Source organism: Anguilla anguilla, chromosome 15 (assembly GCF_013347855.1).
Source record: "Anguilla anguilla isolate fAngAng1 chromosome 15, fAngAng1.pri, whole genome shotgun sequence".
Taxonomy (NCBI): domain Eukaryota; kingdom Metazoa; phylum Chordata; class Actinopteri; order Anguilliformes; family Anguillidae; genus Anguilla; species Anguilla anguilla.
The window spans coordinates 24,330,316-24,352,191 of NC_049215.1; the positions used below are offsets into that span (position 1 = coordinate 24,330,316).

Genomic DNA, 21,876 nt, shown 5'->3' on the forward strand with positions numbered 1-21,876 from the left:
TAAAGTTATGGTTAGTGCAGCCTAAACCTTTGAGGCTTTACTTTTTAGGGAAAGTCATTTCTCTTGTAAGTTTAATTGAAAATAAGCGTCTCCAGAGAGAAGAGCACAGACACACTCATGCAACATACAACTCCTTGGGAAAGCACTTTTGCAAAAGAACCCCTACAAAAACATTCTGACAGGGCACCAGCGTGTGATGCCTTTTCACAGTTCTGGCTCTGCTTGACGTCAGCCTCGAAGTCGAGCCGGTGTCGCTTCCCACCCTACCTCTGTCGCCATGGTGACCGTCGGTATTCTAGGATCAGGTGTTCTGTTCGTCTGGGTTTCTGACATGCCACGTCCCTCTCAGGTGACCCAGTGCACTGATAGATCCTGATTGGTTTAGCTGGTCTCTTCCTTTATTGGCTTTTGAGATTAGGTCAGAGCACTGCCCTCTACTGGGTGCCCAGGAGGTTCTCTGTCTTTCTTAGTTGGGGGGGGGGGGGGGATTTGGATAGAGAAAGACAGTCCTTGGCTTCCATTATCTTGTTAACAGATTCATGTTCAGCCACCGTAGCTGTGATACAATCCTTTTTGTTCTGGAACATTACTCCTTGCATTGTGGTGCAGTGTCCATTGTGTTGCGCACCTTCTATGCTACTCACCATGAGAGTTATTGCTTTCCATACATGCCAGGTCTGGCACTGGTTCTGCCCCAAACCCTTTTCCAACTGGCAGACCAGCCCACAGTCCTGCACTGACTCTGGTGTGGACGCGCAGCCTGATATCACACAGACCGGGAAGCACTGGCCACTGACTGGCCTTCAGATCCGGAGACATGGCATGCTGGTCTTGTGGAGTCATGAAAATGACTTTTTAAAAATGAAAAAGAAGAGGAACTTGTAAAAAAAAGTAGAGCACCGCAAATGTCGACTGACTTATTCTCAGCAGTGTTGTTATTATATTGTTATTTATGTCATGAACTATACAAGTATTAAAATGTAATTATCAACTCTTGAAGTTAAGTGCTCTTGAATTTATTGTATCCCTTTCTTGAGAGATTACGCTATTTTTATATAAAAAACATGCACATTGCTCCAGTTAACTTTTTTTCCATTGCATTTTTTCCCAGAGTAATTGCCTTTCTGTATATTGGACATTGTGCCCCTTTGGAATAGCAGGCTAGGTGAGGTACTGCAGTTTATTCCCGTTCTGCAAGGCACTTAAGGGGCCAAGTGGCTGACCTTTATAGAAGTGCATTACAGTACAGCATTATTGTACTGTATTACCATTACATCCCTTTTCCAGGAATCCTCTCTCTTCTGCTCCCAGTGGTTGCCGCCACTCCCAGAATGCAGTGCGTTCTTCAGGCAGCAGTGAGGGATGTTCAGGGCTGTCAGTGAGATATGGCTGGTGCGCGAGGCTCATAATGCGCTCTCATGTCTGTGAAAATAAAAATGAAAAAGTGGTGAAAATTCCTGGGAAATATGAACAAAAAATATCAAGAAAAATAAACAAAAAAATAAGTATAAAATAAAAAAACGGAATGGAATTATTTTCTCCTGTGTGTTGTGCCTTGTCTTAGCCTGATATTTTAAGGTGATTTTGCTGGGGATGTGGGCTGTGTGTTAAACTGAAGAGTGGTACTCTGGCTCCAGAGTGTTTGAGCTGGGCTCAGTCTGTTCTCTTCAGTTGGGTGGGCGGCGGTGCTGTCGTTCCTGGCAGACAATGAGTGCCTGGAACAATGGGACAGTCATGGGGATAATCCAGCAACTGGAGAGTGCTCTGGATTTATAAATGGACAGTATGACTGAGTGACAGGAGGTTGAAAAAAAAAAGCAGACCTATAATGTCCGCTTCACACACTTTGTATTGTTTCCAGACAGCTGACATTTTGGGAAAGATATAGCAGCAGCATTGTATAAATATATCATTTATTGTGTACTGTGTAATTCATGAGTAGGTTGTCCTTGGTGCCTAACTGACAGCAGGTAGTACTTGTTGTTATGCAAGCGCTGGTTTGATTTGCAGTCTCGTTCTCCAGTCTCTTACCAACTGTACGTTCCTTTAATTAAAGCTCCTCCTCCACCTCCCACTTACCCAGAAATGCCAATTAAGCATTAAACTAATTAAAGTCTATGAGAGGGGGACAGTTAGCGGCTGTAATCGCTGCTCGTTTCTGCTCTCCCAGCAGGCCTCCTCCCTCAGGTGCTCGAGCCGACCGCATTCTTTAATGACCTTATCCCCAGAAATGCCACAAGTCAGCCCAGAGACCTGCGCAGGAAACTGGGCCAGCGAGTTCCCCAGAAAACACAATCCCTTTCACCCCCTGCAGATTACTGTCAGCCCTGATTACTGAGGAGGGGAGGAGGGGGCGCCGCGCAGCGCTAACGCGGCAATGGCGCTCTCACGGTAACGGCGCACTCGGGTGCGAGGACTGGCGTCTGCACTGGGAGGAGTGGAGGGCGGGTCTCCGTCTAAACCGGGACGAGATACCGGTGCCCTCCTCGGTCCTCTGATAGAGGCGATGTGCCGCTCTGGCGGGGGGGTCATGGAGGGCGGGGCCAGGCGTGGCTCTCCCAGCACAGAGGATTAGGGCTGACTGCGAGGCTCAGAGCGTAGCAGAGCTTCACAGACCAGCTGTTACTCCCACAGGCCCTTAAGCCCCCCGTGCTGGAGGTGGGAACGGTTAGAGAGAGAGAGGGGCGAACAGAAGGGAGAAAGACAGCCGTTCGCTTTTTTTAATCCTCCATAGTTTTAATAATATCAAATGTGTATCAATAATTCAAGGTATAAAGAAAGCGTAAGCCCCTGCTGGACATCTTCCCGGAAATGCTTTTTATGGCACTCTTGATCCTCTGTTGATTTCAGGCTCTATTTATTATGTAACTGGGTGATGGAGACATAGTATCTCTAATAGCAGTTTTCCCACCAGCATACCATACTGTACTGTGAGATCCCAGCAACAGACCCACTGAACTGCACTGTACCTAGTTCTGGGAGCCCAGTGTAATCCCTGTTCTTGGCTCGGTAAAGAGTAAAATGTAAAACACAACCAGTGGACGGAGCGAGGAACACTGTAGACCATTGATTGGTCAAATGGAATCATCACATTATCTTCACTCGCACAGATATTGTATCTCTCTCCCGATGACTCTAATTCTTTGGTGAAGAAAATGCAGATGTTTCCAGTACGGTTTCTGTAATGGGAAAATGCTATGAGGCTAAAATGCTAAAACACGCTCCGTCCTGGTAGGGGCCTGGTGCTATGCTGGGTGTTGCTGGCAGTTCCAGGGCTTGGTTGTGGTGTGTATGGGCACTGTGTAGGGCGTGTCTGTCTGCTGTCTTTGTCCACGGGTGAGCCACACATTCTTCTGTGAGTCACTGGGGTGTGTTCTCACCGTGTTGTACAACCTTTTGTTTATACGGGATGGTGCTATAGATAAGTCTGCTCTTATTGAATTTCTAGTTACCTTTGTGCCCTAACAAGTTGTAAGACTTGTGAGTAAAGCCATAAAACAGATGGGTTACAGTATGTGGTTGGTAACGGTGCATTGCATTAGGTTACTTATTTGCTTAGCAGAAACTCTTATCCAGTCCATCATAACTCCTTCCCTTTGGTGCATACTATCCAAATATGCAGCCAAATATTTTAGTCAAGAAGGTCAAATACCTTGCCCAAGGACCTGCAGCGTGTTGTGTATTACTATTACTATTCAAATCCCAACTCTTGATAATTCAGTGACGTCAGCTGACGTCACAAAGCATGTGCCTGATGTACTGATTAGTCATCCCTTGTTTCATTCTTTAGTTTACATTGGAAACTTTGCATTGGAAAGAAGATGTTTCGGAGCAACCAGGGCATGTACTTTGAGTGATGTGGTTCACTGCACATCTCAGTGATGTTTATATTTCTGTGTGAACACAGATTCTAACAGCAAAGGCAAACATATGGATGCCTTGCCCCCAAGGAACAAAATGCAGAAACTACAAAACAAATCTCTCAGGTCAAAACATACTGTTGATTAAATTAATTAGGGAACTTGCATGTCGGGCAGTCATATTATTTGTTTCCTGAATCAGTTGAATATATCAATGGAGGATTTGAAAACAGAGGTTTTTTTTTTTTTGTTAGGATTTTTTATTTTTTATTCAAAAGATTTGTATTCTGTTTTTCCACAAAGGAACAGTAGCTACTGTCCAGGTGGCGAGCGTTTCCGTATCACGCTCGGGAATATACTGAGCGCGGTCGTTGGGGCAGGGCAGTTGAGCGGGCGCTGGGGTCTGACATGGCTTCTCGTTTCCCGTCGGGACTGTGTCCCTGGTGCCCTCCGTCACTAACCCCCCCCCCCAACACCCTCCCCCCCCGCCCTCCTCCTAGCACCAGGTCGCGCTCGCTAAACTTCAGCTCTGATTACCTCGGCACCCTGCCATCGCTCTTACTCTCACTTTGGATTTCATTTTTAAACTGGTCCCCTTCGCCATGGCTCCGGTGTGTGACAGAGCGTTCAGTGTACGGCCATTACACACTGTGATTCTCGGCACTCTTTTATGGACGTGGAAAAAGTAATTACGAGAAGTGCAAGTGTGGATAATAAAAAGGCATGTTCTAATCGGTTTCCGTGATTTAAAGAGTCACGCACCCATGATGCAAAGTGCAAGGGGGCAGGGTGTACCCAGTTTGAATGGATACCCTTGGAATGGAATGAAAGCGTGGTGAGGAAGTTTCTGCGTGGGTCAGGATGCTCGCCTCATTTCCTTGAAAACACGCTTTTATTTTCTCTTGATGAAGGGTGCGCGGTCATGCCCGTGCTGTTGTGTGTGCTGCACTGCCCGCTGCGACCCCTGACCTCTGTCGCTTTCTCCGTGGCAGTGTGCGGGAGAAGAGAACTGGGTGGACAGTCGGACAGTGTACATCGGTCATCGCCAACCCCCCCCGGGAGCAGAGGCGTACATCCCTCAGCGGTACCCCGACAACCGCATCGTCTCCTCCAAGGTAAGATGTGGGGAACAATCATACCACAGTACAATATGTATATATATATCGAACAGTTTGTTCTTCCATAAGGTCACAAAGTACAGACCGGTCAATTTATGCCTCACTCTATGTTTCTGAAAGTAGGCTATATCCCGAAAAGTAGTCCTCAGTAGTGTACACTGAGTAGCATTTTAAAGTGCAGTCCTGAGTAGTGTACACTGAGTAGTATTTTAAAGTGCAGTGCTCCATAGTGTACACTGTGTAGTGTTAGAAAATACGGTCCTCAGTAGTGTAGACTGTGTAATGTATTCAGTATTCATGTCCTTAACTCTGTTCTTCAGTGTTATTTCAGGCCTGTGCTGTTTCCTCTGCAGACATGATTTAGTGAAGTTCTGTCTTTCCTGACAGTAAAAGCCCTGCTTTTGTGTTACTGAAAGCTGAAAGCTTAGAAATGCTACTATTGATTATGAAAATGATGTGCACAATTAAAATATATTCTGCCAGATATGATGGATAAATAATTATCATAGACAAATTCATAGATTTAGCATTCCCCTTGATCCATCACAATTCATTTATATTTTGCAATGCTATACCTATTCTTATATAGCATAAACCAATATGTGAAATAAACATTTTTTTAAGTGCATCTTATAGATTTACCCCTGTGGCTGAGTAAAATGAACTGTAGGTGCTGACTTTGCTGCTTGGCTGTTATATAGCGGACATAACCACAGGGAATATTTATCTTGCTGTTTAACACATGTCAAAACTAGTAGAACCACAAATACCAGTGTCAAGTGAACTCCTCCCACAAGCCTGTGCTTTCACATGGACGTCTGTGTGTGCATGTGCATGCGTGTTTGTGGTTTGTGTGTTTGGGCCATGAGAAACTCACAGGTTAACCAGTTGTTTATATCTTTCTTTCAGTATACCTTCTGGAATTTTGTTCCGAAGAACCTGTTTGAACAGTTCAGAAGAATTGCCAACTTCTACTTCCTCATCATATTTCTGGTTCAGGTGAGGCCTTGTGCTTTTTCTCCAGTTGCTTGTCCTTGCCGTGGTCTTCAGAGACAGTGATGCGGTTCTTCTGTCCTGTCCTGCAGCTGATCATCGACACGCCCACCAGCCCCATCACCAGCGGCCTGCCCCTGTTCTTCGTCATCACCGTCACCGCCATCAAACAGGTCAGCACTCAGCGTCACACCCCATGCACACAAACGCACGCACACACACAGGCACACGCACAAACGCACACGCACGCACGCACGCACGCACGCACGCACGCACGCACGCACGCACACACACGCATACTCTACATGCACATGCTAAATCTGATTTTGGACTCAAAAGATACTCATTTTCTTTTTTTTCCAATGTTTTATTCAGGTGTTTCCAATTATTAAGTGACTAAGACATAAACAAAAAATAAAAAATATGATTTAGCAATTAAAATAATGGAGAGAGTGGGTTGCCTCGACAGCCTCCTTATTGCAAGGGAACGGACTAGACTTAATTTGACTGGATCACGCTGATGCATTTGGGCAGGTGTATAACATGTTTAGTCTGGAAGCAAAAGAATCTGCCTGGCCAAATAATCACAGTACTGCATACAGCTTCTCTCCACCTGGATGAATGCCTTTTTGGCATTTGGAGAAAGAACTGCTACTTTTAAATCTCTATCGTAGTTACCATACAATGCATTAGGCATTGAACTCCTGAGAAATTAAAAAAAGAAAACCTATTGGGAATAAGATGATGCTGGCAGTATGTCTGTCTAGTCCATTAGTGGGATTTTAAGATCTGACTTTAACAAACCCAACGGAAGATATTAAGAAGTATCAAGTGTGTTTCTACCTTTTTTCAAAAGAAAGCCAATATTTGCATCATGTAGGCTAATGAATTGGGAAGTCTCTTGATGTTTGAACATTCTTAGGTAAGGTGTTGCATTTGTTCAGAGATTCAAGGAATGCTGATTATCAGATTGCATCTGATGTTGAGATTTAGAGATCCTTATAGAATTCTTTATTTCTTTTGGATCAGTCCATCAGCACTGAACTTCAATTTATGTTTTGCCGATTTAACCTAAAGATAGTCGCTAGTCTGTGTTTGAGCTGTTAATATTTGTCAAAGCAATTGCTTTAAAAGGAATTCTATTTACTAATCCTATGGAAAGCTCAAATGTTTTTTAATTAATTCTCATTACAGCATTAAATGCAGAATCCATATTTCATTTTTTGCCGAGAAAATAATAAAACCATGTATAAATGGTTGATTGCGTGTTTACTTTGTTTTTTTCTGACCTTGACGATCCTATTTACAAACTCGTGTTATGCCTCCTGGACAGAGGACAGTATGTGAAGGCCATCAGACCTCTAGTCTATCGAGTTTTCCATTCCTTTAACTGCAACGTTAATATCAGCAGTCATGTAGGCCTTTTTGTTTCCTCTGCTGCTAGCTCAGACTTTTCAAAGCCAGCAGCATCAGCCTTTTCTTTAGGTTCAGATTTTTATATATTTTTTGCTGTTCCTTGCACTCTTGGCAGAATTTAACTTCCAGGTGTGATTAAAAAGATTTTCGACTAGGGTAGACTTAGTGCATGAAATTATGATTTTTAATTTAGTTCAGGGGGAGCCTCTCACTCAATTCATTGCTCATCTGTGCCCGCAAAAAATAAACATTTCCTAAGCAAATTTTGATCGTGAAAACCTGAAAGAATTATTTGCATGTTAATATTTCACATTGACTGTTATATGGTAGGAATAATAATCCAACCCTGAGTAATGGTCTGCCAGTTTCTGTCAGCAGTAATAATATCAGCAAAGGACAAATACCCCTGGGTAACCAGGCCAAAGCCTCCTTCACTCATTAATCATAGTCAGAAAAAAGGGGTCACTGTGTTGCAGTTGAAAATGAAGAATGACACTATACCTTCAGAGATATAAATCAGCACTTTTCTGCAAAGGCTGGTTAACTCTACACGGCAACATCACAGATGTTTTTACCCCCTTTCCCCCGCTGCGTCCTGTCCTTTTACACCTTCTCTCTTCTCACTTGATCCTTCCTGTCCACTCCATTGTGCCCCATCCATCCCTCTCTCTCTTCTCTCCTGCCCCTCTGCCTGTCTCCAGGGCTATGAGGACTGGCTCAGGCACAAGGCAGACAACGCTATCAACCGATGTCCTGTCCACGTCATCCAGCATGGCAAGGTGGTGATGAAACAGAGCCGCAAACTACGGGTAAGACTGAAACAGAGCCGCAAACTACGGGTAAGACTGAAACCGAGCCGCAAACTCAGGGTAAGACTGAAACAGAGCCGCAAACTCAGGATAAGACTGAAACAGAGCCGCAAACTACGGGTAAGACTGAAACCGAGCCGCAAACTCAGGGTAAGACTGAAACAGAGCCGCAAACTACGGGTAAGACTGAAACCGAGCCGCAAACTCAGGGTAAGACTGAAACAGAGCCGCAAACTCAGGGTAAGACTGAAACAGAGCCGCAAACTCAGGGTAAGTCTGAAACAGAGCTGAAAACTCAGGGTAAGACTGAAACAGAGCTGCAAACTCAGGGTAAGACTGAAACAGAGCCGCAAACTCAGGGTAAGACTGAAACAGAGCCGCAAACTCAGGGTAAGACTGAAACAGAGCCGCAAACTCAGGGTAAGACTGAAACAGAGCTGCAAACTCAGGGTAAGACTGAAACAGAGCCGCAAACTCAGGGTAAGACTGAAACAGAGCCGCAAACTCAGGGTAAGACTGAAACAGAGCTGCAAACTCAGGGTAAACTGAAACAGAGCTGTAAACTCAGGATAAGACTGAAACAGAGCCGCAAACTCAGGGCAAGACTGAAATAGAGCAGCAAACTCAGGGTAAGACTGAAACAGAGCCGTAATCTCAGGGTAAGACTTGAAATAGAGCAGCAAACTCAGGGTTAGGCTGAAACAGAGCCGCAAACTCAGGGTAAGACTGAAACAGAGCCACAAACTCAGGGTAAGTCTGAAACAGAGCTGAAAACTCAGGGTAAGAGTGAGAGAGGCTTGGTGTCTCATCTGAGGGGCTATGTAACCTACGAGACACTGTCCACATCACTGCACTGGAGAATTACAACGTTAAACGGATGAACCCTGCATCACTTTTTATCTTAATATATCCCAAGGTGCAGTGAAGGTAATCATTAATTCTTAGCATAAATCAATTTAACCAGTTTTATTACATAATATTTTGAATGTGATTTCCAGTGTCAATTTGCCCTTGGGCAGAGCTACCCAGCGGTAAAGCCGATTGGTCAGGGAATGGATTTATGCTGTGATTCCGGTGTCGTGGAGCTCTGTCCTGCTTTACTGGCCAGACACATTTGTGTCCTCTAACGCTATGGCGACGGTTCCTGTTGTATATCATAAATCCTGTGACCTCAGTAATACCACTGTTCCTCTTATGCAGAAGAGCATTTGGCAAGAGCGCTTAGGGAATTAGTGAGCGCACGCTTGTTTCCCAACAAACTCTTTAAGCTCGTAAAGAAAATGGTCTTTTCTCATCAGTCACTCAAATAAACTCACATATTGCCCTGATCACGGGTCTCTGGCTTCATTTGGAAAAAAACATACTGTACTTTGTTTCTCCTAGACATTGTTCAGTCTGTTCCTGATTTTTACTCCCAAGTTAAGGTCCCCATCCTGTTACTGTGACTCTAAACCTTAAACCTGACCCCTTAGCTTTTGGGAGGCCCATCACCCTAAATCTGGCACCTCTTTTTCTCTTGTACCCATACTTCTGTAGTCTGTAGGAGCTGGTGCATATGTCCTTTTAGTATGGTTGTGCATCTGTGAAGCAAAATGGATTACATCAAAGATAACTGGCAAGCATTGCAATTGATATACCGATGATTGATAGATTTTTTTTTTTTTTTTTTACATTAATTTATTCTAAATACCTATTAAGCATAAAATACAGAGCCAGTGATTTAACTTCATCCTTGGACCAGTCACTTTGTTAATAAATAAATGTATTTGCAGCCTTATACTCATCAATATATACATCTGCATGGAGAATGTGTCTGTATTGCCATGTCCACAGCAATGCCCTGTTTTATTTCAGTCCCATTCATTGACAGCTCTTCCTAATCTGTAAAGCCAGTGATAATACTGAGGGATCTGATTGAAGATGGTCCAAATGAAAACTCAAGTGCAGCGTTGAGTGTGTTCAGGAAACACACTGAATAGCGTAATAGTGTGTGTGTGTGTGTGTGTGTGTGTGTGTGTGTGTGTGTGTGTGTGTGTGTGTGTGTGTGTGTGTGTGTGTGTGTGTGTGTGTGTGTGTGTGTGTTTGTGTGTGTGTGTGTGTGTGTGTGTGTGTGTGTGTGTGTGTGTGTGTGTGTTTGTGTGTGTATGTGTGTGTGTGTGTGTGTGTGTGTGTGTGTGTGTGTGTGTGTGAGCCGTATGACCGGCCTCCACGGGTTAATGTGTGTTAAACCACTGGGCTTGCATAATCTGTTACGCAACACTAGATCCTCTGGAAATGCAGCATGGAAGCACGGGGTAAATTGGAGGAAATGTGATTGAATCCTGCTTTATTTGTAATGTGGAGGGCCGGTGCTAGTAACAATGTAAGGTTTTTTCTGCTGATGGTTTTTATGTTAATCTCTATAACATATCTTTTCCTTGATACTCAACTGTAATATAATATTATTAATGTAGTAGACGAGATTGTATGGAGGAAACCTTATGCAAGAAATACTTTAGAAAACAGCGCAGTCTGAGATAATATGACAGACTGAGAGCAGTAAATCAGTGCAGTCTCAGTGAGTGATGTGAGAGACTGAGAGCAGTAAATCAGTGCAGTCTCAGTGAGAGACTGAGATCAGTAAATCAGTGCAGTCTCAGTGAGAGACTGAGATCAGTAAATCAGTGCAGTCTCAGTGAGAGACTGAGAGCAGTAAATCAGTGCAGTCTCAGTGAGAGACTGAGATCAGTAAATCAGTGCAGTCTCAGTGAGAGACTGAGAGCAGTAAATCAGTGCAGTCTCAGTGTGTGACGTAAGAGACTGGTTCATTCACTTCTCTGTCACTCTGTTTGTTCCCTCAGGTTGGCGATATTGTCCGGGTGAAGGAAGATGAAACTTTCCCCTGTGACCTCATCCTTCTGTCCACCAGCCGAGAGGACGGAACGTGTTTTGTCACGACAGCCAGTTTGGATGGGGAGTCCAGTCACAAGGTACAAGAACATAATCCTGGTCCCCTGCTGTTTCCATTGGCTCTTGTATGGAGGGGGGCGGAGCTTACTAACACAGACACTTCCCTCATAGATGGATGTTTTCTTTTATGTCGATCGTTTGAGTTCATTTGAAGTCGTTGCGCTCTGACCTATAATCTTTCGAGGTTTTGCGCCACTATGATGTGACTTTTTGAAATTGATTTTGCGGTTAGCGAAGAGAAAGGAAACACCACCTTTTAAATTTGCTCTGAGACAGATAAATGATCGATGAATTATTCATATCCTGTAGTGGGGCAATTTCCTTTCTATCATAGGGTTACGGTAGCTAATGGAAAACTATGAGTTTGACTCGCAGTGAGTCACCCAGCTCCTGTATTCTGGAGAAAGGATGGGTGGGACGGCTTGCAGGTTGTGCCCTATCAAAATTTTCCCTGTCAAGAATAAGCCATGACATGCTGGGTCTCCAGTGGGACCGGAGATTCTCCAGTGGGGCTGGAGTTTTTGTTTTTTTATTTTCCACTACATTCAAATAAAATTTCTTTACTGACATGAATTAATTTAAAATGTTGGCCATATGAATGCTTTCGGCACATAAAACAGGGATATGATCTCTCTCCCTCTAACTCTCCCTGTCTTTCTTGCATCCCCGCTGCGCAGACGTACTACGCAGTGCCGGACACGCAGGCCTTTAAAACAGAGGAGGACTTGGACAGCTTGCAGGCCACCATCGAGTGCCAGCAGCCGCAGCCTGACCTCTACAAGTGAGTGAGCACCTGTCCGGTGCGGGTGGCTGAACGTACTGTGCCACGGCACCGGGTGGATGTGTGCAAACGCGCTGCTGTTTGCCGGGGAAATGCGGAATGTATGGCCACTAGGTGCTCTGTGTGTGCGTATTTGTGTGTGCGTGAGTGCGTATGTGTGCGCGTGTGTGTTTGTTTGTTTGTGCATACGTGCATGCATGTGTGTGCCTCTGTGTGCGTGCGTGTCTGCATAGTGCGTGTGCATGCATGCGTGTGTGCGTGCATGCATGTGTGCGTGCATGTGTGTGTGTGCGTGAGTGCTTTATCCTGCTGTTTGTTTTTGGTGAATGGGGCAGATGCACACAGTGCGTGTGTTTTGGTTTGAGAGTGTTGAATAAATGATGTTTGTTTTTGGTATGGATTTGTGGGTGTGCAGCTGAAGGCTCTGTTCCTATCTGATTTCAGATTTGTTGGGCGCATCAATATTTATCAAGACAGAAACGAACCTGCTGTGAGGTAAAACCCGCTCTTATTTGCCGTTTTGGTCCAGACAGGGTTTACTTTAGCTTTTCACTCTGTCTCCCATGTGCTTGTTGGTGTGTTTAACCCTTGTGTTCTCTTTACTAATTAGCACTTGTGAATGTGTTAGCCTGGGTTAAATATACTCAGGACTGTATTGGGATTTGAAAGCAAAGCAGAAATAACATGCATGCAAAAATACTATATATATATATATATATACAATCTCTACCTTAGTTACAAACAATATAAACATTATATATGGCTAATGGTTGCCATTTACATTTGCTAGATCATATTTAACAATGAAAATGTTATTTATTTTTTGGTGATTAAAATATGAATAATGATAAATCCATTATAATGAAGGCACAGGGGCCATAAATCATGTTTTTTATGTGAAAAATGAAACAAGGTTTTATGGCAGTATATTAATTATATTTATTGTTCTGAATTTTCAGTTTATTTCGTCTTCATCTTATTATGTTCAAAGAAACCATATAGGCAAAAGGTCATAAAGCTAATACAGATGATGAACAACAAATAGCAACACAAAACAGGTTTAGCCCATTCCTCATTTACTAAATGTTTAAAATGGGTCAGCTTGACATAAAACAAACACAAGGGTTAATGTTTTAATTATACATATACATGTATGTTTGTATTCAGTATGTTTATACATTTATCTGATGGAATGCAGTTCAGCTTTGGAAAAGAATTGATCCCCCAAGCATTTATAATTTGTGTTAATGAAACTGCAGTGGAAATATGATTTTCTTTTAGAGTAGGCTAAGCTCAACGCTCTTTGAGATGGCAAAACATCCACTAGGCTGGAGTGTGTAGGAACCAGCCAAATCCATGCATCAGTGTGAACCCAGGAAACCTTTTCAGTGCCAATGGATCTTAGTTTTCTGGTGTGTCATATGGATGGAGCATGTTGGCCTTTTTTTGTTTTTTGAAATTAAACTATTGACAAAGACCTAACAGAAGCCCATAAAAATCAAAGCTGCCGTTATCATATTCTCCCACGGTGCTGTACTGATTTCATTATGCTGCACAGTTATGGCTCTGAATGCCTAAGAACGTTCCGCGGTTCTGTGGAAATAATGCCCTCATTTTTATTTTAGGCCTCTAGGGTCAGAGAACCTGCTACTGCGAGGAGCCACACTGAAAAACACTGAATGTATTTACGGTAACTCTCTTCATTATTCATTTCCATTATAGCAAAACTCAAGGGGAAAAAAAACTGCTTTCCTATTTTCAGACACATAGATTTGTCCTTAAGTTGAACTTAAGTTGAACAAGTAAATGCAGGCACTTAATTCCTGCTTGTTCTTCATAGCTGTCGCCATCTATACGGGCATGGAGACCAAGATGGCGCTGAACTACCAGTCCAAATCCCAGAAGCGCTCTGCTGTGGAAAAGTAAGACTCCCTCTCTCACCAGCGTTGTGTCAGCACATTCTTTTTGCTGTGCTGTGCAACCCCACGCTTGAACTTTTGGATAACTTCTCTGCCATGTGACTATTTAAAGTGTAAGCCCGGGATTTATTGGCTTGTATTGCCTGGCTTTCTTCATTTCAGGTGTAGGTGTGTCATCACTTCCTGTTTTCTCAAGCTATTTACCATTTCCTCTTTTAGCTTGCCCCTCTGCATGAGCTTTTTCACTCAGGTGCTGTATAATTGATGTGTATAAGCTGACATGCAGTGGTTTCCTGGCATCTCGTCCTGTCTCATCTCTGCTGAAAACAGAGGCATACGTCAGGAAGGCTCTGTTGTTTCTCATCTGTCTGCTGATTTTTGCCCTGCAGTTCCTCTTTTCCTGCTCACATTACTCTCTGCTGCCCCTGCAGGTCAATGAATGCCTACCTGGTAGTCTACCTGTGCATCCTGATCAGCAAAGCTCTGATCAATACTGTGCTGAAGTACGTGTGGCAGGCCAACCCGAACCGAGACGAGCCCTGGTACAACGAGAGGACGGAATCGGAAAGGCAGCGGCACGTGGTGGGTTTCGCCTACATTTCCCATGATACCCGGCAGCTGCAGTTTGGTTCCCTCCCGCCTCTCTCACCGCGCTTGCTTCCTTTCAGCTGATCAGAGCTTTTACGGACTTCCTGGCCTTCATGGTGCTTTTCAACTACATCATCCCCGTGTCCATGTACGTCACCGTGGAGATGCAGAAGTTCCTGGGCTCCTACTTCATCACCTGGGACGACGAGATGTTCGACGAGGAGCTGGGGGAGGGGGCGCTAGTGAACACATCCGACCTCAACGAAGAGCTGGGACAGGTGAACGAACGCGCTCTAACCCAGCTGTTGAGCAGTGGAACTGTGGTGAAATGTGAAATTTGGAAATGTATCGATCCAGCGTCTTCAGGCCCTCAGGGACGGGGTGCTCAGTTAAAGGAGACGCTTGCTGTTTCCTGTTTTATCATCTGTTCTGAGCCCATAATAGCTTAAAGAGATCAAACGTAAGCCGTGCTTAGTCTGAACAGCTGCGTTATCAATGTCAGTAACTTATTAAAAGGGTTTTACCATCCATTTGCAATCTGCTGCAATGGGCTGGAGTGAGACTGCTGTGGGGTATGTGAAAGCGGTCCAAGACCGCGGTTCGCCTTCTTTTCCCACAATCCCTCTGTCGATTCCCCTCAGGTGGAGTATGTCTTCACAGACAAGACGGGGACGTTGACGGAAAACAACATGGAGTTCATCGAGTGCTGCGTGGACGGGCACATCTATGTCCCCCACGCCATCTGCAATGGGCAGATCATGCCTGATTCCTGCGACATCGACATGATTGACTCCTCGCCTGGAGCAGGAGGGAAGGTGAGAGACAGCGCCACACCATGGCCTGGATGTCTACTGCATGAGGTAACACACGAGATGGTGATATGAAAAGCAATTGTTTACAGAATGCACCTTACAATGGCTTTATATAGACACAATAAAATATAGTAAATCAATACATTTAAAAAAATAAAAGCTGTAAAAACAGTTTTCTTAAGAATTTATGTAAGATTTGCAATCCAATTTAGGTACACGTTTTGCAAATCAAGACCTATTCGAAATCAAGGTCAGTATGAATAAAAATAAGGAAATAGGTAGTCAAATGAACTGTCTAGATAATATAAAATAAAAGACGTTAGAAATTGAACACATAAAGTAAAATACTGTTTAAACTGTTAAAATGCTGTTTAAACAGAGACTGCTGTAGCCTGTCTTATTGACCTGCCATGTTCAGCGTTAGTGTGCTATTCATTTTCTATTCAGGTTTGAATTTCCTTTGTAGGTCTGACTGAAGTTACACTGGTTTAGACGCCTTAATCCTCGTGACTCATACGCGCTCTCGTGACCCTCTGGGAGAGCTTTAATCCAGCATGTGGCTGGGTAATTGAATCTGGCCGGGCGGATGACAAATTAGTGCAGAGAATGGGAACTGACTTTCCCGGACCCTGCCAATTAGAAATCCACATTTCTCCAGTGTCTCTTGATGATGTGTGTGTTCGTTGGTGGTGTCTGTGTGTGTGTGTGTGTGTGTGTGTGTGTGTGTGTTCATAGGTGGGGTGTCTTTGTGTGTCCGTTGGCAGTGTGTGTGTGTGTCCATTGGTGATGTGTCTGTGTGTGTTCGTTGGTTGTGTGTGTGTGTGTGTTTGTGTGTCCGTTGGCTGTGTGTGTGTGTGTGTCCATTGGTGGTGTGTATGTGTGTGTGTGTGTCCATTGGTGGTGTGTGTGTGTGTGTGTGTGTGTGTGTGTTCATAGGTGGTGTGTCTTTGTGTGTCCGTTGGCTGTGTGTGTGTGTGTGTGTGTGTCCATTGGTGGTGTGTGTGTGTGTGTGTGTCCATTGGTGGTGTGTGTGTGTGTGTTCGTTGGTTGTGTGTGTGTGTGTGTGTGTGTGTGTGTGTGTGTGTGTGTGTGTGTGTGTGTGTGTGTGTGTGTGTGTGTGTGTGTGTGTGTGTGTGTGTGTGTGTGTGTGTGTGTGTGTGTGTGTGTGTGTGTGTGTGTGTGTGTGTGTGTATATATGTGTCCATTGGCAGAGTATGTTACATCCTCTCTCTCTCCCTCCCTAGGAGCGGGAGGAGCTGTTCTTCCGCGCTCTCTGCCTCTGCCACACCGTGCAGGTGAAGGAGGAGGAGACTGTCGACGGTATCAAGAGGGGTATCCACCAGGGCAAGTCCACCTCCTTCTACATCTCCTCCTCCCCCGACGAGGTGGCGCTGGTGGAGGGCATGAAGAGGTAAGGTCTCTCCCCTCCGGTACCGCCTCTTCCTCTGCTCCTACTCTGCTCCTCCACTGCTCCTCCTCTGCTCCGCTTGTGCGTCACTCCTCCGTCCTCCTATGAACCTGTGCCTCCTCTACTCCTCACGTGGCCTTTGTGTCTGGCTCCCTCCAGGCTGGGGTTCACCTACCTGCGGCTGAAGGACAGTCACATGGAACTCCTCAACAGGGACGACGAGGTGGAGAGGTGAGTCGGCCCCGCCCTGCAAGGCTCGAGGGCAGCCGGCCTCAGAGAATCATGTGACTGATCAGCCCTCAGCAGGCGGCCTCTTTGGCAGCACCTTGCCGATGCACGGCTGCGTCTCAGGGTCTGAAGCCCTGTCGCCTGGAATGCGGTGCCCCAGTTGTACAGCTCGACGCCAGCTGTCGTGAGTCATGTGTTAGACTCGTGACCTGGGGGCTTAGCTTGGTTTATGGTTCAGGTGTCTAAATCCTAACCTCCGGAATGAGATCGCGGTCAGGTGCGAGGTCTGCGCAATGCCGTGATGGTCGTGGGCATGTGGACCATGTGACCTCACGAGGTTTGAAATCGGACAAGGGTCTTAAAATTGTTTTTGTAAGTTTGACCGCAGCACACGTCGGTTCGTTTCCTGATGTTCTGCGATAAACTTTCCGAAAGTTAAAATTGGATGTCACCTGGAAATCGTTCTGTAATTCATTCTGGATGTAGATATCCAATCAGTACTTGTCATGTTATAATTTATGTGAGCTGGAATCGCTGTCCTCCGAACAATGGCCTGTCAATGGATTAATAATGGCTCTCTGTCCTACAAAGCCCTTACACAATTTGAGTGAGAGACAGTGACCGAGAGAGAGCGAGAGAACAAGAGGGCGAGACAGAGAGAGAGTAGAACTTTGGAAACATGTCTGAATCAGTCCGATGTAAGAAATGGTCCACGGGCAATAACTTGGCCGCTGGTGCATTCACGTGAACATAAATGCGCATAAATACGCATGCATGTGCACACACGCCCAAACGTACATGAACACACATAATCAGCATGGATCTAGACTGAGCCATAACTGACACAATTGCAAATTATGAATATTAAAATCATCATTATTGCCTTCACATTGTGTGTCTCCCCTGTTGTCTATCTTAAGCGTAATAATAATAATAATAATAATAATAATAATAATAATACATTTGTACAGCTTTTCTCATACAGTTGTTCAAATTGTTGTCCAGATAGAAAATAAAATGTAACATTGAAAAACATCAGCAAGTAAACAATGGAAATTACACAAGTAAAATTACAGAATGAAAGATTCAATTTCAGAATAAAAGTATATAATCCTATAACCCCTGAGAGTTGACATTTTAGTTTTTAATGGTTAGAGGCTTTTTTTTTTTTTTTTGACCTGAAGGGGCAGGCCGACCTGTTTCTCTGACAACGGCGCTCAGGTATTTTCACGCCACGCCCTGCCCTCCGCACGCGTCTCTCAGTGAACGCAGGCAGTCGCGGCTGCGCCCGGAGGTGGGGGACTGTGGGGGATCAGAGCAGCTGTGCGTCTGGATTCCGCAGTCTCTCTGAGGAAAGAGTCGCTCTGGGGCGCGTGTGAACTCTGCGGGGTCACAGCACCCCCACTACCCCCCCCCCCACCCCCGCCGCGCTCATCTGAGCAGCCACACGTTTGCAGTCTGCTGAGTGGAGTCCTACTTAATTAAATTATTAATCAATATGTTCATTTAAATTTAACAAGCAGGCGCACTGCTCCTTGCCTTGTTACCTTGGTGATAAGAAGGGTACTGAGCAATGAAGCCTGAATACTGGATTTGGTCTGAGGAGGAAGCTGGGAGTGCATGCAAGGACAGAATTGGAGGAAGGGCAAGATGCACACTAACTGTATGTGGTACATGGCTGTATGATAGACATAGACTAAATGTCCATGGTACACAGCTGTGTAATATTCATGTGTGCATGTGTTGGGTATGTGAAGCGTAAATAATGGAAACGAAACGTGTTTCATGTTGTGGTTTGGACTCTGCCTATGTTTGCACAGGTTTGTGACCCAGGTTTTGTTTTCTGTTCGCAGGTTCGAGCTGCTGGAGGTGCTGAACTTCGACTCGGTCCGGAGAAGAATGAGCGTGATAGTGCGTTCCACCACAGGTAATTCACCCAGAATCTGCTTCTGCAGAAGTGACGTTGGCACGGTAACTAGGATCTCGCAGCTTACCTGTGTTTGACCCCATTTCTTTCTCGTTCCAGGCGAGTATTACCTGTTCTGCAAAGGGGCTGATTCCGCCATCTTCCCCAGGGTGATTTCCGGAAAGGTGGAGCAGGTCCGAGCCCGGGTGGAGCATAACGCTGTGGTGAGTAGAGGCTGTGTTCAGTCCGTTGCACTGGTGTGCAGGGTGGGAGACCCCATTCCTGGAGGATCTGTTTCTGATCTTCATATCTGCATCTTATTTATGTAGCAAAATCCTTTACATGATCTCCCAGCTCAGCTATTTATTTATTGATAAACTGACAAGCTTTGTCTAAAGATGGATTGCATGTCCCTTTATGAAACATTTTACTGTTATCAATGAGTGAATAAGCAGTGGCTTATGCCAGGTGTTAGCCGACTGCGCGAGGTTGGTGAGAAAAGCATAAGCCAGAAAAGGATAGAGCCCTGCAGCAATAGGATCCCCCACCTCTGCGCTAAGGGCATTTGATGTGTTACTCTGTATATAGGAACAGACAGTGTTTTCATATTGACTATGTACATATCGTAAAGAAATACAGACGGTGTCCCATTACCTGTTGAGTGCTCTTAATGGATGTGCTGCCACTCGGCCAATTTCCCTCTGGAGACTAGAATTCAGTTCTTTTATATTCTGTCCGTTCTTTTTTCGATCTGTTCTGTTCTGTTCTCTCTGATTATACTGTCTTAGTTTTGCTGAAGTCTGGTGGACGTCGAACAGATTGGCACGTGAGAATTCTGCAAAAGCAGTTGCACGTGAAGACACATTGTAATGTGGCCAGACAGGCTCCTGCAACAACAGAAAAATAATCCTGTGCAGCATATAGAGTTCAATCACTAAAATGGGATTTTGCTCAAGTTGTTTGCAGTTACTGCTGTATTGCTTAGAGTGTCTTATTCAGTGTTGAAGTCTATGGGCTTGTGGTGTGGTGTCCACTGCTAGCCTCTGTAGCTGTGGTGCTCAGTGGAACCCCTAGGCTGTGTGGAGTCTGTTCGTCGCCCTGCCTCAGGAGCTATGTGGGAACTGTGGGAACAGGTTTTGCAGCAAGCAAGCAGCCTGGTGACATCATTTTGGGTGCTTTCCGGTTGCCATTGGCACCAGTACTGACCCAGTTTTGTGTCTGACACAGAAAGCACATTTCTGCACAACACGGTAGAATGTTGCCATCTACACCCCCCCCCCCCCCCCCTTGCCCCTTGATGGAGGGAGGGGTCAGTGTGATAGAGCACTTGCCCTCCCCAGAATTGTGAATTGTTGGTTGGACTGTAAACCTGGCTGGTTTTCTTGCTCCTCAGTACTTAAGTGGCAAATTAGCACAATTCATTACACAGTTAGTTAGCCTCGTCTGGTTTCTAAAGTCAAAATCAGTTGTTTATTTTGAAGGTGAAAGTAAAAACCAGCCTATCCTATAGCCCAGCAGTGTTGAGAATCAGTGTTCTTTGTTAAGTGTTGATCTGTTGACTGACTGACTGTGCGATGCGTGACGGACAGGAGGGCCTGCGGACGCTGTGTGTGGCCTACAAGACCCTGACGCAGGCGGAGTATGAAGACGTCTGCCAGCGCCTGAACAGCGCCAAGCTGGCCCTGCAGGACCGAGACCGCAGGCTGGCCGAGGCCTACGACATCATCGAGCGCGACTTCATCCTGCTGGGCGCCACCGCCGTGGAGGACAGGTACGCCCCGGGCACCTCTGCGATTCGCTTCTAGATCCAACTGCACGTGTGTGCACAGCCACTCCGAAGGGTCGCTCTCTGGGAGAAGAACTGCTGGATTCATTGGTGGATTTATTTGGTTCCTTGGTCCTCCGGCCCCTCTAGGCTCCAGGAGAAGGCGGCGGACACCATCGAGTCGCTGCACAAGGCCGGGATGAAGGTGTGGGTCCTGACGGGGGACAAGATGGAGACGGCGGCGGCCACCTGCTACGCCAGCAAGCTGTTCCGCCGCAGCACGCAGATCCTGGAGCTGACCACCAAGCGCACGGAGGAGCAGAGCCTGCACGACGTGCTGTTCGACCTGAGCCGCACCGTGCTGAGGCAGCAGGGCAGCATGCCCCGCGACACCTTCTCCGGGTCCGAGCGCCCCCCGAACGCAGCACTCCGCTGTTTGTTTTACTTAACGCCAGTGTTTACTTAACACCATCTCGCAAACCACACGCAACATTCTCATAACACAGCTATAGTGTTTACTTAACCATCTCGCAAACCATGCACAACATTCCCATAAAACAGCTGTAATGTTTACTTAACACCATCTTGCAACCCACGCACAACATACGCATAACACAGCTATAATGTTTACTTAACATCTCGTAACTCACACACAACGTTCTTGTAACACCACTGTGATGTATAAACACATTTAAATGTGGAAATCATTTTGTGCACGTCTGGACAGTCAACATGCAGCAATTGGCAAAACTACACCAAAATGAATCTTGTTAAAAATACATGTATCTATAACCTCCAGTTAAAATGGTGGAGGCGCAGGTTTATCTGAACATAACAGAGGTACAAATACAAGTAGAGGCAAGCGGTCGATGGCACATGAAAAAATGCTTGTGAGTGCATATTTCGAGTGCATACTGCTCATCCATGTGAACCCGCATTTGACTCCCTCCCTCTTCCTGCCCGGTGTGTAATGCAGCCTCTCCAACAACTTCCACGACTACGGCCTGATCATCGACGGGGCCACGCTGTCGGCCGTGATGAAACCGGCGCAGGACGACAGCTCGGGGAACTACAAGGAGATCTTCCTGGAGATCTGCCGCAACTGCAGCGCCGTGCTCTGCTGCCGCATGGCGCCCCTGCAGAAAGCACAGGTGTGACCTCACTTCCTGTCACATCACTTCTCCAGACAGTGGCTTTGTCTGTCAGCTGTTATTTCTTTAAATAGAGCTGTGATTGGGGAACCTTGACAAACTAAAAAAAATGTTTAATTGTTAACATCCACACAGGTAACCCCTTCTCATTCCAACCTGCCTGTGAACCACAT

General features: G+C 45.5%; 1 protein-coding gene across 5 annotated transcripts in view; it reads left to right on the forward strand.

Moving 5' to 3' along the window:
• atp11a (ATPase phospholipid transporting 11A) overlaps positions 1-21,876 on the forward strand; it is a 60,795-nt gene that overhangs the window by 21,971 nt on the left and 16,948 nt on the right. For all 5 annotated transcript variants that reach the window (XR_004762621.1, XM_035394436.1, XM_035394438.1 and 2 more), the window contains exons 2-20: positions 4,853-4,975; positions 5,888-5,977; positions 6,064-6,144; positions 8,089-8,196; positions 11,037-11,165; positions 11,823-11,926; positions 12,371-12,421; positions 13,552-13,616; positions 13,767-13,848; positions 14,277-14,427; positions 14,514-14,711; positions 15,075-15,248; positions 16,490-16,656; positions 16,813-16,884; positions 18,735-18,808; positions 18,908-19,011; positions 20,377-20,558; positions 20,703-20,954; positions 21,529-21,703. Coding sequence is in view for 4 of the 5 variants with exons in the window: in XM_035394436.1 (XP_035250327.1) it covers positions 4,853-4,975; positions 5,888-5,977; positions 6,064-6,144; positions 8,089-8,196; positions 11,037-11,165; positions 11,823-11,926; positions 12,371-12,421; positions 13,552-13,616; positions 13,767-13,848; positions 14,277-14,427; positions 14,514-14,711; positions 15,075-15,248; positions 16,490-16,656; positions 16,813-16,884; positions 18,735-18,808; positions 18,908-19,011; positions 20,377-20,558; positions 20,703-20,954; positions 21,529-21,703 (2,382 nt within the window). In the remaining variant the exon portion in view is untranslated. The remainder of the gene's footprint in view (positions 1-4,852; positions 4,976-5,887; positions 5,978-6,063; positions 6,145-8,088; positions 8,197-11,036; positions 11,166-11,822; positions 11,927-12,370; positions 12,422-13,551; positions 13,617-13,766; positions 13,849-14,276; positions 14,428-14,513; positions 14,712-15,074; positions 15,249-16,489; positions 16,657-16,812; positions 16,885-18,734; positions 18,809-18,907; positions 19,012-20,376; positions 20,559-20,702; positions 20,955-21,528; positions 21,704-21,876) is intronic.